The following is a 12,789-nucleotide window of genomic DNA, read 5'->3' as shown; positions in this document are numbered from 1 at the left end:
ATTTTCGAAAGTAACGTTCAGTACTTATTTCTTGTTCAGCTCCTCTCTGTCTCTCTCGATCTGAATCTCTGTTTCTGTCTGTCTCTGTCTCTGACACTGTCTCCGTGTGTGTGTGTGTGTGTGTGTGTGTGTGTGTGTGTGTGTGTGTGTGTGTGTGTGTGACTGACTGACTGTTTCAATGAATAGCGAATACAAAAATGAATATTCCACTTTTTTTTCTTTCTTTTTTTTTGTCACAAAGAAATCAGATTGTTGACATGCATAGCTGGTTTTCAACATACACAGTCTTATCACGTGTGTGTGTGTGTGTGTGTGTGTGTGTGTGTGTGTGTGTGTGTGTGTGTGTGTGTGTGCTTGCGTGCGTACGTACGTGTTTGTGTGTGTTTGGGTGCGTGCGTGCGAGCGTACGTGCGTGCGTGTGTGTGTGTGTGTGTGCGTGCGTGCGTGCGCATGAGTGTGTGTGTGTGTGTGTGTTCAGGTCCTCTTCTGGTGCCTGATGTCTCGACCAACTCAACAAACGGTTTTTCATTTTATATCAGGTTAGATGTTCTCTCTCTCTCTCTCTCTCTCTCTCTCTCTCTCTCTCTCTCTCTCTCTCTCTCTCTCTCTCTCTCTCACACACACACACACACACACACACACACACACACACAATATGGTACGTCCTGACAATGTAGCATAAAGTGAACAACCCTCTTCATATTCACACACACACACACACACACACACACACACACACACACACACACACAGAGATATATATATATATATATATATGTGAAAAAAAATTTTTTAAAGAAGCAAAAACAAAAAGAACACACACACGCCCACGCGCATACGCATAGCAGCAGTGACACATACGTGCATATTATATGCTTATGACACTGAGATGTAAGTAGTTCAAGGAGAAAATTATTTTTAAAAACCAAAAAATTAATTTTTCATTCCAGTTCTGGCGATTCAGTTCCCAGGCTGGATTCTTCAATCGACCGCAATACAGGTTTTTTCCTTGGGAACAACGAATCAGGTATTTGTTTATTTCTTTCGCACTGTCTGTCAGTCTGTCTGTCTGTCTGTCTGTCTGTCTCTCTCTCTCTCTCTCTCTCTCTCTCACACACACACACACACACACACACACACACACACACACACACACACACACACACAGTACAGAGTTTCCTTTCGTTTTTCTCTCTCTGATAATTCGAAGGCGTTTAAGAAAAAAAGGAAAGAGGAAGTGAGAGAAAGAGAGAGAGAGAGATGGGGTGGGGAGAGGAAGGAGGGAGAGGAGTCGGGGGTTGGGGGGGGGGGGGGGGGCGGGACACGCGAGAGATCAACGGACGGATGGACAGATGAATGAATGAATGAACGGACAGACAGAATGCGCTAATATTTTGAGCACGAGAGTCTTTGCATCGTTCGCGCGCTCGTGTGTGTGTGTGTGTGTATGAATGTTTTTTTGTGCGTGCGTGCGTGTGTGTGCGTGTGTCTGTGTGTGTGCATGTGTGTGTGTGTGTGCATGTGTGTGTGCATGTGTGCGTGCGCGCGCGCGCTCGCGCGTCTTTTGAATCCGTAGCATTTTTCGCAACCTTGCAGCAGCAAGAGCAAGCTAGGATTTTGGTGGTGATATTGATAATGACGATGGTGGAGAAAAAGATGATGATGATGATGACGATGACTACCATGAAGATAGTGGTGATGGTGATGGTCGTAGTGAGAATGGTGGTGGTGATAATAATGATAATGATAGTGATCGTGTGATGGTGAAGGTGATTAAGGTGTGTGTGTGTGTGTGTGTGTGTGTGTGTGTGTGTGTGTGTGTGTGTGTGTGTGTGTGTGTGTGTGTGTGTGTGTGTGTGTGTGTGTGTGTGTGTGTGTTGTGTGTGTTTTGTTTGTTTTTTGTTTGGTTTGTGTGTGTGTGTTGTGTGTGTTTTGTTTGTTTGTTTGTTGTTGTTTTTGTGTGTGTGTGTGTGTGTGTGTGTGTGTGTGTGTGTGTGTGTGTGTGTGTGTGTGTGTGTGTGTGTGTGCTGACGACCTTGAACAGTTTGAAACCTTGAGGCACACTTACGGTATGCATCTGTATGCTCTCGTTCTGTTTCAGATGCTGAACGGATCAGCAACGAAAAAAAAGGCATTGCCCTGTACACTTACATAGGTAATAATCATGTTCTCATCAATGACAAAATTATTGTATGGTGGTGGGAAACGTTGATGACTGGTAAATTCTTCTCTCTCTCTCTCTCTCTCTCTCTCTCTCTCTCTCTCTCTCTCTCTCTCTCTCTCTGTCTCTCTGTCTGTCTGTCTGTCTGACCTTCCTTCCAACAAGAAATGTCGATTGTTCTGTTGTGGAAAATCTTTTTTTTTTTTCATTCCCCCGCCCCCCCCCCTCCCCCCCTCCCCCGCCACTCCCCACCTCCTCCTCCCTTCTCTGTCTGTCTGTCTCTCTCTCTCTCTCTCTCTCTCTCTCTCCAGCAAGCTTTATTCTTTCAAAACGGGAGACTTGAACCCAGAGCCACGAAAAGAATGTTCCGCTCGGCGTCAGCACTAAGCACGATGAAGCGATTGGACACGGATGGGCGCAATAGCCAAGTGGTTAAAGCGTTGGAGAGTCCCGGGTTCGAAGCTCGGTAACGGCGCCTGGTGGGTAAAGGGTGGAGATTTTTCCGGTCTCCCAGGTCAACATAATGTGCAGTGCCTGAACCCCCTTCGTGTGTATACCGCAAACAGAAGATCAAGTACGCACGTTAGAGATCCTGTAATCCATGTCAGCGTTCGGTGGGTTATGGAAACAAGAACATATCCAGCATGCACACACCCCGAAAACGGTGTTTGGCTGCCTGCATGGCGGGGTAAAAACCAAAAAAAAACACAAAACACACACACAAAACAAAACAAAAAAAACACGGCCATATACGTAAAAGCCCACTCGTGTATATACGAATGAACGTGGGAGTTGCAGCCCACGAACGAAGAAGAGGACTGGACACTAGTTCTTCAGTGCGACATGCAGCGCCCGATCGAATCGCTTGTTCGTAAATACCGTTCGCTGTAATTGCTTAATCAAGTAAAAGCGATGCATCCCTTCCCAAATTTGCCTACGGATCATTCTTCCCAAATTTGCCTTTGAGTCTTCCGTCCCAAATTTGCCTTTGAGCAATCCGTCCCATACATACCTTTGAGTCATCAATCCCAAATGTGCCTTTGACATCTTTCCAAATTCCCTACAGACCATCCTTCCCAACGTGCCTGTTGATCGTCCTTCCAAATTTACCCGCAGATCGTCATAAGAATTGTTTACGAAATCTTGCAAAATTTCTTGCCATTTACTTTTAAAAAAGCCACCGTTCCACCCAAAAATATTTTACTGTTAAAAAATGAGGCATTTTCGATACAAGACAGACAAGGGAGAAACAGACAGACAGTATGACTCATATACTCTTCCCTTCATGAAGGGTTTGGGTGTGCAAGGGGTCTTCACTGATTACCTGTTGTCACTGCACGTATACGTGTATGCTGCTAATACATATTTTTTGTTTAATTTTTTAAAAGACTTTCTTCCCCGAAAAGTACGCTTTTTAAGCTATGTTCACACTAAACCCAGTCAGTTACTGACAGCAGCTGACAACAACTGGCCAGAAATTGTGCGCACGTCATTTTGCCCTTTCCCGCCATGTATGCTGGTGATGTGTTCACACTGCCCACCAGCCGTCTCCATACAGGTTTTATTTTATTTTATATTTTTTTAAACAGATTTCTTGAATGACACAAGCAACGTGAGTGCCAATAATATTCGTTTCTTTCATCCAGAGAGTGCCGTGGCTGACAACAACTGGCTGTGTCTGACTGAAGTATGTTGCAATGTCAGGCTGACGGCAGCTGTCTGGTAGCAACTGGCTGGGTTGAGTGTGAACGTAGCCTTAGTGAGTTGGCATGGCCATTGTTGTAATTGATTGTGAGCACAATGGCAAACATGTTTCCTTTTTGTATTAGTTACATTAAATATGTAATATTTTCATGTACCCGCACAGGGATTCCTGAAATAAACACCTCCTTTGTGTTGTGTAATGTTGTGCGGTGCGGTGTTGTGTTGTGTGGTGTAGTGTGGTGTTTTCTTGTCTTGTCTTGTCCTGTCTTGTCTTGTCAATCCAGTTCAATTCAAAAACACTTCATTGTTCCACACAGAAACTAACGTGTGCAATCACATGTTCGTCGTAAACACCACACACACACACACACACACACACACACACACACACACACACAGTAGCTGACGATAGACTAAAATAAAACAAACCACACACCCACACACACACGCGCGCGTGCTAAGACAATTAGGTATTGCACAAATTAATTGTCTTGTTTGCAAAAAAATGAACATGCGCACTGAAAATCACATTAAAAACAAGTCAGATAAGAACTCACAAGTAGCTGACGATAGACTAAAACAAACTACCCCCCCTCCCCCCACATACACACACACACACACACACACACACACACACACACACACACACACACAGGCGCGCGTGGTAAGACGATAAGGTATTTTACAAATAGTCTTGTTTTGCATTGCCTTTCACTGATTGATTGATACGCATACTTATATAGCGCCTGTCCTCGGTCGGAGACCGAGCTCTAAACGCTTTACAAACACGGGGTCATTTGCACAACAGGCTGGGTAGAGCCGACTGACGGCTGCCACTGGGCGCTCATCATTCGTTTCCTGTGTCATTCAATCAGATTTCAGGCTCGCACGCATACACACTCAGACAGACAGGTAACATTTCACGTGTATGACCCTTTTGTTTATTTACCCCGCCATGTAGGCAGCCATACTACGTTTTCGGGGAGAGGGGCGGGGGGGGGGGGGGGGGGGGGGAGTTGCATGCTGGGTATGTTCTTGTTTCCATAACCCACCGTATGGTCTTGTCTTGCCTTGCCTTGTACGGTCTTGTCCTGTCTTGTACATGCCAGGTGCGGGGTGGTCAGGCTTCGTGTTGCTGCTGCTCCTGGTGTACTTCCCGGACAAACCTCCCCTGCCCCCGTGTCCATCTGCTGCTATCCAGAGAGAGAACTTTCTACAAGGGCTCAAGCTTCTGATGACGTGAGTGATGCGGTGGCAGGTTTGGTACGTCTCTCTCTCTCTCTCTCTCTCTCTGTCTTCTCTTCTCTGTCTCTCTCTGTCTGTCTGTCTGTCTTCTCTCTTTCTCTCTCTCTTTGCGATGATAGTTTTAGACGTCAGGTTTCTCTCTGTCACTGTGCTGTGGCAGGTTATGACGTAGCGTAAGTCTCTCTCTCTCTCTCTCTCTCTCTCTCTCTCTCTCTATATATATATATATATATATATATATATATATATATATGCGTGTGTCTGTGTGTGTGTGTGTGTGTGTGTGTGTGTGTGTGTGTGTTATTCCACCTCCCTGTCTCTGCCTCCTTTTATGTCTCTGCCTATCATCTTCACCACCGTTCCCCTCTCCCCTCCCCACCCCCTGTCCCTCTACAACCGTCTTATGCCGCCCCCTCTCCACCCCCCCCCCTCCACCCCCAACACACACACCCCCCCCCAACCCCCCATCCTCCCAACGCACCTCCTCTCTCATTCATCGATGAAAATGGATGTGCATAAAAAACAACAACAACAACATATTATGGTTTGACTTGATTTTCAGACGCAAACAGTTCTGGTTGGTGGCTATGATTTACGGAACATCTCTGGGAACACTTAACACGTGGTCCAGTGTTCTTGACGTCATACTGAAACCGCATGGCATTAATGAGGTAAGTGACGTCATCACTTTTTTTTTAATGTCGTTTTAGGGGGGTTTGTTTGCCCCCCCACGCCCCCCCCCCCCCCTCTCCCCCGACTTATTTGCAAGAATTATAAAGTTCACTCAGAATGGCAATGCTTTAACGCATTTAACTTGAATCTGCAAACTGATTCGATGATTTGCTTTTGATGCGGATATGATGTAGTTAGGATAAAACTGAACAACATCTGAAGACTATGGGTTATATACACTATAAGTTTGGCACTTTCTTTTGGTGCATACGAAATATTTTAGGATATTGTTCGAATTATGTTCTTGTTACTCCAAGATTCTTTTCCAAATGAAATAAAGGCTAACTGGTACAGACAACGAACATCTTATTACCACACTTCCACCCCCCTGATTTTGTGTGTGTATGTGTGTGTGTGTGTGTGTGTGTGTGTGTGTGTGTGATGTATGTGTGTGTGTGTGATGTGCGTGTGTGTGTGATGTGTGTGTGTGTGTGTGTGTGTGTGTGTGTGTGTGCAGGCTGAAGCTGGATGGATAGGATTTTACGCCACCTGCAGTGCTTGTTTTGTTTCCCTTGTCATTGCAAGGTGAGTTGGCGGCCTCACGTCACAACTGTCGTCATTATCTCTGTTATCCTCGTAATCGTCATCACCACGGCTAATTTGGTTACTATCATTACTATCTATTATAATATTATCATCATCATCATCATCGCAGTTATCGGTATTATTGTCATCATGCATCACAGTCTTTCTTGTTGTTGTTCTTCTTCTTCTTCTTCTTATTATTATTATTATTTTTATTTTTATTGTTATTGTTGTTGTTGTTAATAGTAGTAGTAGTAGTAGTAGTAGTAGTAGTATTGTTGTTGTTATTCTTCTTCTTCTCCTTCTTGTTCCCTTTTATTTAAAAAAAAATCATTATTTTAATTTATTCATTGTTTTTATTCATTCTTATTTCTATTTTTATCAATATCAAGAATCATAGTTATCCGCGTTTTTATCATTCAGTGTCCGTGTCAGGTCATTATTGTGTAGCACATTTTTGATGTACAAGTGTCCACTTTACGTTATTATCAAGAACTACGTGTTTGTAGGCCTCGTGTCCATGTTACATCACCAACAGACTATAATTAGTTTGATAATTCTTTACCTGTGACATTTCAGGTTTGCCGATTTCTTCAAACGCATCATGAAATAGCTGATCTGGTTTTTAACAGGACAGATTAATGAGTTAGATAATCTTGATGTTTCATTTTAGCTGATTCCTTCAACAGGAACAGACTATAATTGGTTTGATAATTCTTTACCTGTGACATTTCAGGTTTGCCGATTTCAAACGCATCATGAAATAGCTGATCTTGTTTTTAACAGGACAGATTAATGAGTTAGATAATCTTGTTTTCATTTTAGCTGATTCATTCAACAGGAACAGACTATAATTAGTTTGATAATTCTTTACCTGTGACATTCCAGGTTTGCCGATTTCTTCAAACACATCATGAAATTGCTGGTCTTGTTTTTAACAGGACAGATTAATGAGTTAGATAATGTTGATGTTTCATTTTAGCTGATTCCTTCAACAGGAACAGACTATAATTAGTTTGATAATTCTTTACCGGTGGCATTCCAGGTTTGCCGATTTCTTGAAACACATCATGAAATCGCTGATCTGGTTTTTAACAGGACAGATTAATGAGTTAGATAATCTTGATGTTTCATTTTAGCTGATTCCTTCAACAGGAACAGACTATAATTGGTTTGATAATTCTTTACCTGTGACATTTCAGGTTTGCCGATTTCTTCAAACGCATGATGAAATAGCTGATCTTGTTTTTAACAGGACAGATTAATGAGTTAGATAATCTTGATGTTTCATTTTAGCTGATTCCTTCAACAGGAACAGACTATAATTAGTTTGATAATTCTTTACCTGTGACATTTCAGGTTTGCCGATTTCAAACGCATCATGAAATAGATGATCTTGTTTTTAACAGGACAGATTAATGAGTTAGATAATCTTGATGTTTCATTTTAGCTGATTCCTTCAACAGGAACAGACTATAATTAGTTTGATAATTCTTTACCTGTGACATTTCAGGTTTGCCGATTTCTTCAAACGCATCATGAAATTGCTGGTCTTGTTTTTAACAGGACAGATTAATGAGTTAGATAATCTTAATGTTTCATTTTAGCTGTTTCCTTCAACAGGAACAGACTATAATTAGTCTGATAATTCTTTACCTGTGACATTCCAGGTTTGCCGATTTCTTCAAGCGCATCATGAAATTGCTGGTCTTGTTTTCTTACATCTTGGGGACTACTGCCTTCGTCGTCTTCGCTCTGACCGCCACCAAAGTCATCCCACCTTCCAACGGTAATGACGTGATAATGACGATGTTGATGATGATGATGATGATGACGACAGTGTCTACATGTCTGGTCAGATGACTGAGTATTGCTACCACGACTACAACCACCATTACCGCTGCTGCTTCTGCTATTACCTTTATCGCTGCCTACTAGTTTTACTCCTTCTCATTCGTATTTGTATTTCTTTGTATCACAACAGATTTCTCTGTGTGAAATTCGGGCTGCTCTCCACAGGGAGAGCGCGTCGCTATACTACAGCGCCACCCTTTTTCTTCTTCTTTTTTTTTTTTGTTTTTTTTCCTGCGTGCAGTTTTATTTGTTTTTCCTATCAAAGTGGATTTTTGTACAGAATTTTGCCAGGAACAACCCTTTCATTGCCGTGGGTTCTTTTACGTGCGCTAAGTGCATGCTGCACACGGGACCTCGGTTTATCGTCTCATCCGAATGACTAGCGTCCAGACCACCACTCAAGGTCTAGTGGAGGGGGAGAAAATATCGGCGGCTGAGCCGTGATTCGAACCGGTGCGCTCAGATTCTCTCGCTTCCTAGGTGGACGCGTTACCTCTAGGTCATCTTCCTCTTCCTACCAATACTACCGCTACTACTACTACTACTGCTGCTGCAGCAGCTGCCACTACTACTACTACTACTGCTACTACTACTATTGAACGTGACTGCTACAGTTACTACGACTGCAACCGCTATGACTGCTACCACTACTACTACTTCTGCTGCTGCCGCAATCACCACGACCACATAACCCAGCCACATAACTGACATACAAACAAAAAGATGTGTGTGTGTGTGTGTGTGTGTGTGTGTGTCTATTTTTTCATTGATTTCCATACGTCTGAAATACAATGTGTGACCGCCAATGTAAAAAAAAAAAAAAAAAAATTAATTAAAAAAAAAAAATTATTATCGATTTCCTTTCCTCCTGAAATACAATCTGTGACCTCCAGTAGTGTCAAAAAACTTTTCTTTTTTTTTTTTTTTTTTTTTTTAATTATCATCGATTTCCTTCTCTCTGATATACTATATAACCATCTGTGACCGCCAATGTTATATTTTTTAAAAAAAATAAAAAAAAACAAAACTTGCGTACATACGTACGTAGATTTTCACGTCATTGCAGAAGAAGCAAAAAAAGTGCGCGCGGGCGCGGGTATGTTCAGCCACGTTGTTGTTGGACTGTTCACACAGCTCTGTTCTACGTCACCATCATCACGGGCATCACCGCCCTGAACGCAGCCGTGCCCTTGATGTTCGAGCTGTCCTGTGAGCTGTCCTACCCTGTGGGCGAGGGCACCACCAACGTCATCCTCACCATCGTCAACAACATCTTCGGCCTCATCTTCCTTCTGCTCATGATGATCCCTGGCATTGGTAGAATGATCGCTTTTTGGGGGGGTCTTTATTGTTGTTGTTGCTGTTGTTGTTGTTGTTGTTTGAGTCTCTGTCTCTCTCTGTGTCTCTCTGTCTCTGTCTGTCGATCTGTTCTGTCTCTGTTTGTCTGTGTCTCTGCCTGTCTGTCTGTCTGTCTCTCTCTCTCTCTCTCTCTGTCTGTCTCTGTCTTTGTCGATCTGTTATGTCTCTGTCTGTCTCTGTCTCTCTCAGTGTCTGTTTGTCTTTCTGTCTGTCTGTCTCTGTCTCTCTCTGTGTCTCTGTCTGTCGATCTGTTATGTCTCTGTCTGTCTGTCTGTCTCTCTCTGTGTCTGTCAGGCTCTCTCTCTGTCTTTGTCTCTGTCTGTCGACCTGTCATGTCTCTGTCTGTCTGTCTCTGTCTCTCTCTCTGTATCTGTCTGTCTGTCTGTCTCCCTCTCTCTGTCGCTGTCTCAGTCTGTCGATCTGTTAAGTCTCTGTCAGTCTGTCTCGGTCTGTCTGTCTCTGTCTCTCTGTGTCTGTCTCTCTGTCTGTTTCTCTCGCTTTAATTATGTTTTTTCCTTTCTGTTCCATTTTATCTGTTTTGCACCATTTTTGTTCTGATTATATACCAGGGCTTTACAGCTAATGACAATTGAACATTACATTTTCAGCGTTCAGTTCTCTCTCTCTCTCTCTCTCTCTCTCTCTCTCTCTCTCTCTCTCTCTCTCTCTCTCTCTCTCTCTCTCTCTGTGGGGGTGCGGAGGGTGAGACTGAGGGTGGGGCGGCGGGTAGGTGTGGGTAGATGGTGTGTGTGTGTGTTCGTTCTTTAGTTTAACGTCTTTTCACTGTAAGTGATATTAGACGATTAGTGTGTGTGTGTGTGTGTGTGTGTGTGTGTGTGTGTGTGTGTGTGTGTGTGTGTGTGTGTGTGTGTGTGAGGAAGAGGGAGAGAGTATGTGTGCCTCCATGTGTGTGAGCGCGCGTTCATTTTCAGCGCGTCTCCGTGTGTGTGTGTGTGTGTGTGTGTGTGTGTGTGTGTGTGTGTGTGTGTGTGTGTGTGTGTGTGTGTGTGTGTGTGTGTGTGCATAAGAGAGAGAGAAAGAAAAAAAAACACCGAAAGATTATCGAGGAGTCCGGGACGAACGATTGATAACTTTAAGCAACTGTCACTGATCACTACCAATATTTACTGTTAACATGCACGTAAGGTCCATAGTTAGAAACGAATCAGTGGGTTTCTACCACTGTTCTGAGCGTGTCTGTATTCGAATGGTTCGAGCCAAAGCTGTCTTCTTCCTTCCCATTTTTTCACTGGCCAAAACACATGGCGTAATTGGCGTGAAGCGATCTGTCTAATCACTAACACGTGTGGAACAGGTGTGAATGTTCCGAGCTAACTTGAGTGTCACTGTGCTGACGCGAGGATATAGGCAGAGGGAGTGAATTTCACGTCGAGATAAAAATACGCACACGGACAGACACAGGCACACACAGACACAGACACACAGAGACAGACAGACAGACAGACAGACAGACACACACACACACACACACACACACACACACACACACACACACAGAGAGAGAGAGAGAGAGAGAGACGAGGTATTCAATCGCCGAATTAAAAGCTTTTACGCTGGTGCGCATCTTTACAGCCGCTATGTGTCAGTCGCCACAAAATGTGTTCCAACACCGCTGAACCACACGCCCACTCCCACGGCACCCCCATGCCACACACACACGCGCGCGCGCGCGCGGACAGACAGACAAGCACAAACACACACACACACACACACACACACACACACACACACACACATGAGAGAGAGAGAAAGGTACACAATCATACACACGGACACACGGACAGACAAAAAAAAATGTTTTGTCTCGTCAATCTGCATGTATGCATACAGACACACACACACACACACACACACACACACACATATATATATATATATAATATATATATATATATATATATATACATGTATATACTATAAGTGTGTGTGTGCATGCGTGCGTGTGTCTGTGTGTGTGTTGTTGTTGTTGTTTATCAGGTTCACAGTGGACCATCTGGGTGCTGGTGGGGACGTCAGGGGGTTGTCTGCCCCTCCTTTTCTTCATGAAGGAACGCTACAACAGACTGGAGATAGATGAACACCGCTCTGACGTCATAGACCAGGAGATTGTTTTCCCTGATCCACAACACTGATATACACACCACCCTCTGGAGATAAGGAAGGAAAGAAGGGAGGAAGGAAAGGAGTTTGGAGAAAACACTACAATAGACTGAAGATAGATGAACACCGCTCTGACTTCACAGACCAAGAGATCGTCTTTCCTGGTCCATAACACTGATATACACACTACCCCCCTGGGGAAAGGAAGGAAAGAAGGAAGGAAAGAAAAAAGGAAAGGAGGAAGGACATAAGGAAGAAAGGATTGAATGAATGGAGGTAACGCTACAACAGATTGAAGATAGATGAACGTCACCCTGACTTCGTTGACCAAGAGATCGTCTTTCCTGCTCTACAGCAATGATGTACACACTACCCTGTGGAGAAAGGAAGGAAGAAAGGAAATAAGGAAGAAAGGATTGAATGAATGAAGGAGGTAACGCTACAACAGACTGGAGATAGATGAACATCATCCTGACTTCATTGACCAAGAGATCGTCTTTCCTGCTCTACAGCAATGATGTACATACTTCCCTCTGGAGAAAGGAAGGAAGGAAGGAAATAAGGAAGAAAGGATTGAATGAATGAAGGAGGTAACGCTACAACAGACTGGAGATAGATGAACATCATCCTGACTTCATTGACCAAGAGATCGTTTTTCCTGCTCCACAACACTGATATACACACCACTCCATAGGGAAAAGAAGGAAGGAATGAAATAAGGAAGGGGGAAGGTAGGGATGATTGAAGGAAGAAAGCACCGCTCCAACAACAGATTGGAGACTGGTGAACATCGCCGTGACTTCATATATCAAGAGATCGCCTTTCCTGCTCCACAACACTTACTGATATACGCATTACCCCCAGGAGGGAGGAAGGAAAGAAGGAAGGAAGGAAGAAGTTAGGAGAAAACCCTACACGGAGTGGAGATAGAACAACATCGCCCTGTCTTCACAGACCAGGAGATCGTCTTTCCTGCTCCACAACACTGATATACACACTACCCCCTAGAGAAAGGAAGGAAAGAAGGAAGGAGGAAATTAGGAAGAAAGGATTGAATGAATGAAGGAGGTAACGCTACAACAGATTGA

General features: G+C 43.6%; 1 protein-coding gene across 1 annotated transcript; it reads left to right on the top strand.

The window, feature by feature from the left end:
* Nucleotides 1-484: 484 nt before the first annotated feature.
* Nucleotides 485-12,012, top strand: LOC143290232 (solute carrier family 49 member 4-like). Its single transcript, XM_076599563.1, has 9 exons — nucleotides 485-539; nucleotides 951-1,027; nucleotides 2,102-2,155; nucleotides 4,975-5,104; nucleotides 5,673-5,781; nucleotides 6,300-6,367; nucleotides 8,038-8,156; nucleotides 9,356-9,538; nucleotides 11,579-12,012. The coding sequence occupies exons 4-9, from the start codon at nucleotides 5,100-5,102 to the stop codon at nucleotides 11,731-11,733; spliced, it is 639 nt and encodes a 212-aa protein (XP_076455678.1). The 5' UTR covers nucleotides 485-539; nucleotides 951-1,027; nucleotides 2,102-2,155; nucleotides 4,975-5,099; the 3' UTR covers nucleotides 11,734-12,012.
* The last annotated feature ends 777 nt before the right edge of the window (nucleotides 12,013-12,789 follow it).

The sequence above is a fragment of the Babylonia areolata genome, chromosome 15 (genome assembly GCF_041734735.1).
Source record: "Babylonia areolata isolate BAREFJ2019XMU chromosome 15, ASM4173473v1, whole genome shotgun sequence".
Taxonomy (NCBI): domain Eukaryota; kingdom Metazoa; phylum Mollusca; class Gastropoda; order Neogastropoda; family Buccinidae; genus Babylonia; species Babylonia areolata.
The sequence above is the reverse complement of the archived record's forward strand: the minus strand, read 5'-3'. Positions and strand labels throughout refer to the sequence as shown.

Excerpts from the sequence above, each read along its gene's own strand:
- LOC143290232 (XM_076599563.1), top strand. Across the intron at positions 8,157-9,355 it reads AGTCATCCCACCTTCCAACG|CTCTGTTCTACGTCACCATC; the intron begins GTAATGACGTGA and ends CTGTTCACACAG. Across the intron at positions 9,539-11,578 it reads CATGATGATCCCTGGCATTG|GTTCACAGTGGACCATCTGG; the intron begins GTAGAATGATCG and ends GTTGTTTATCAG.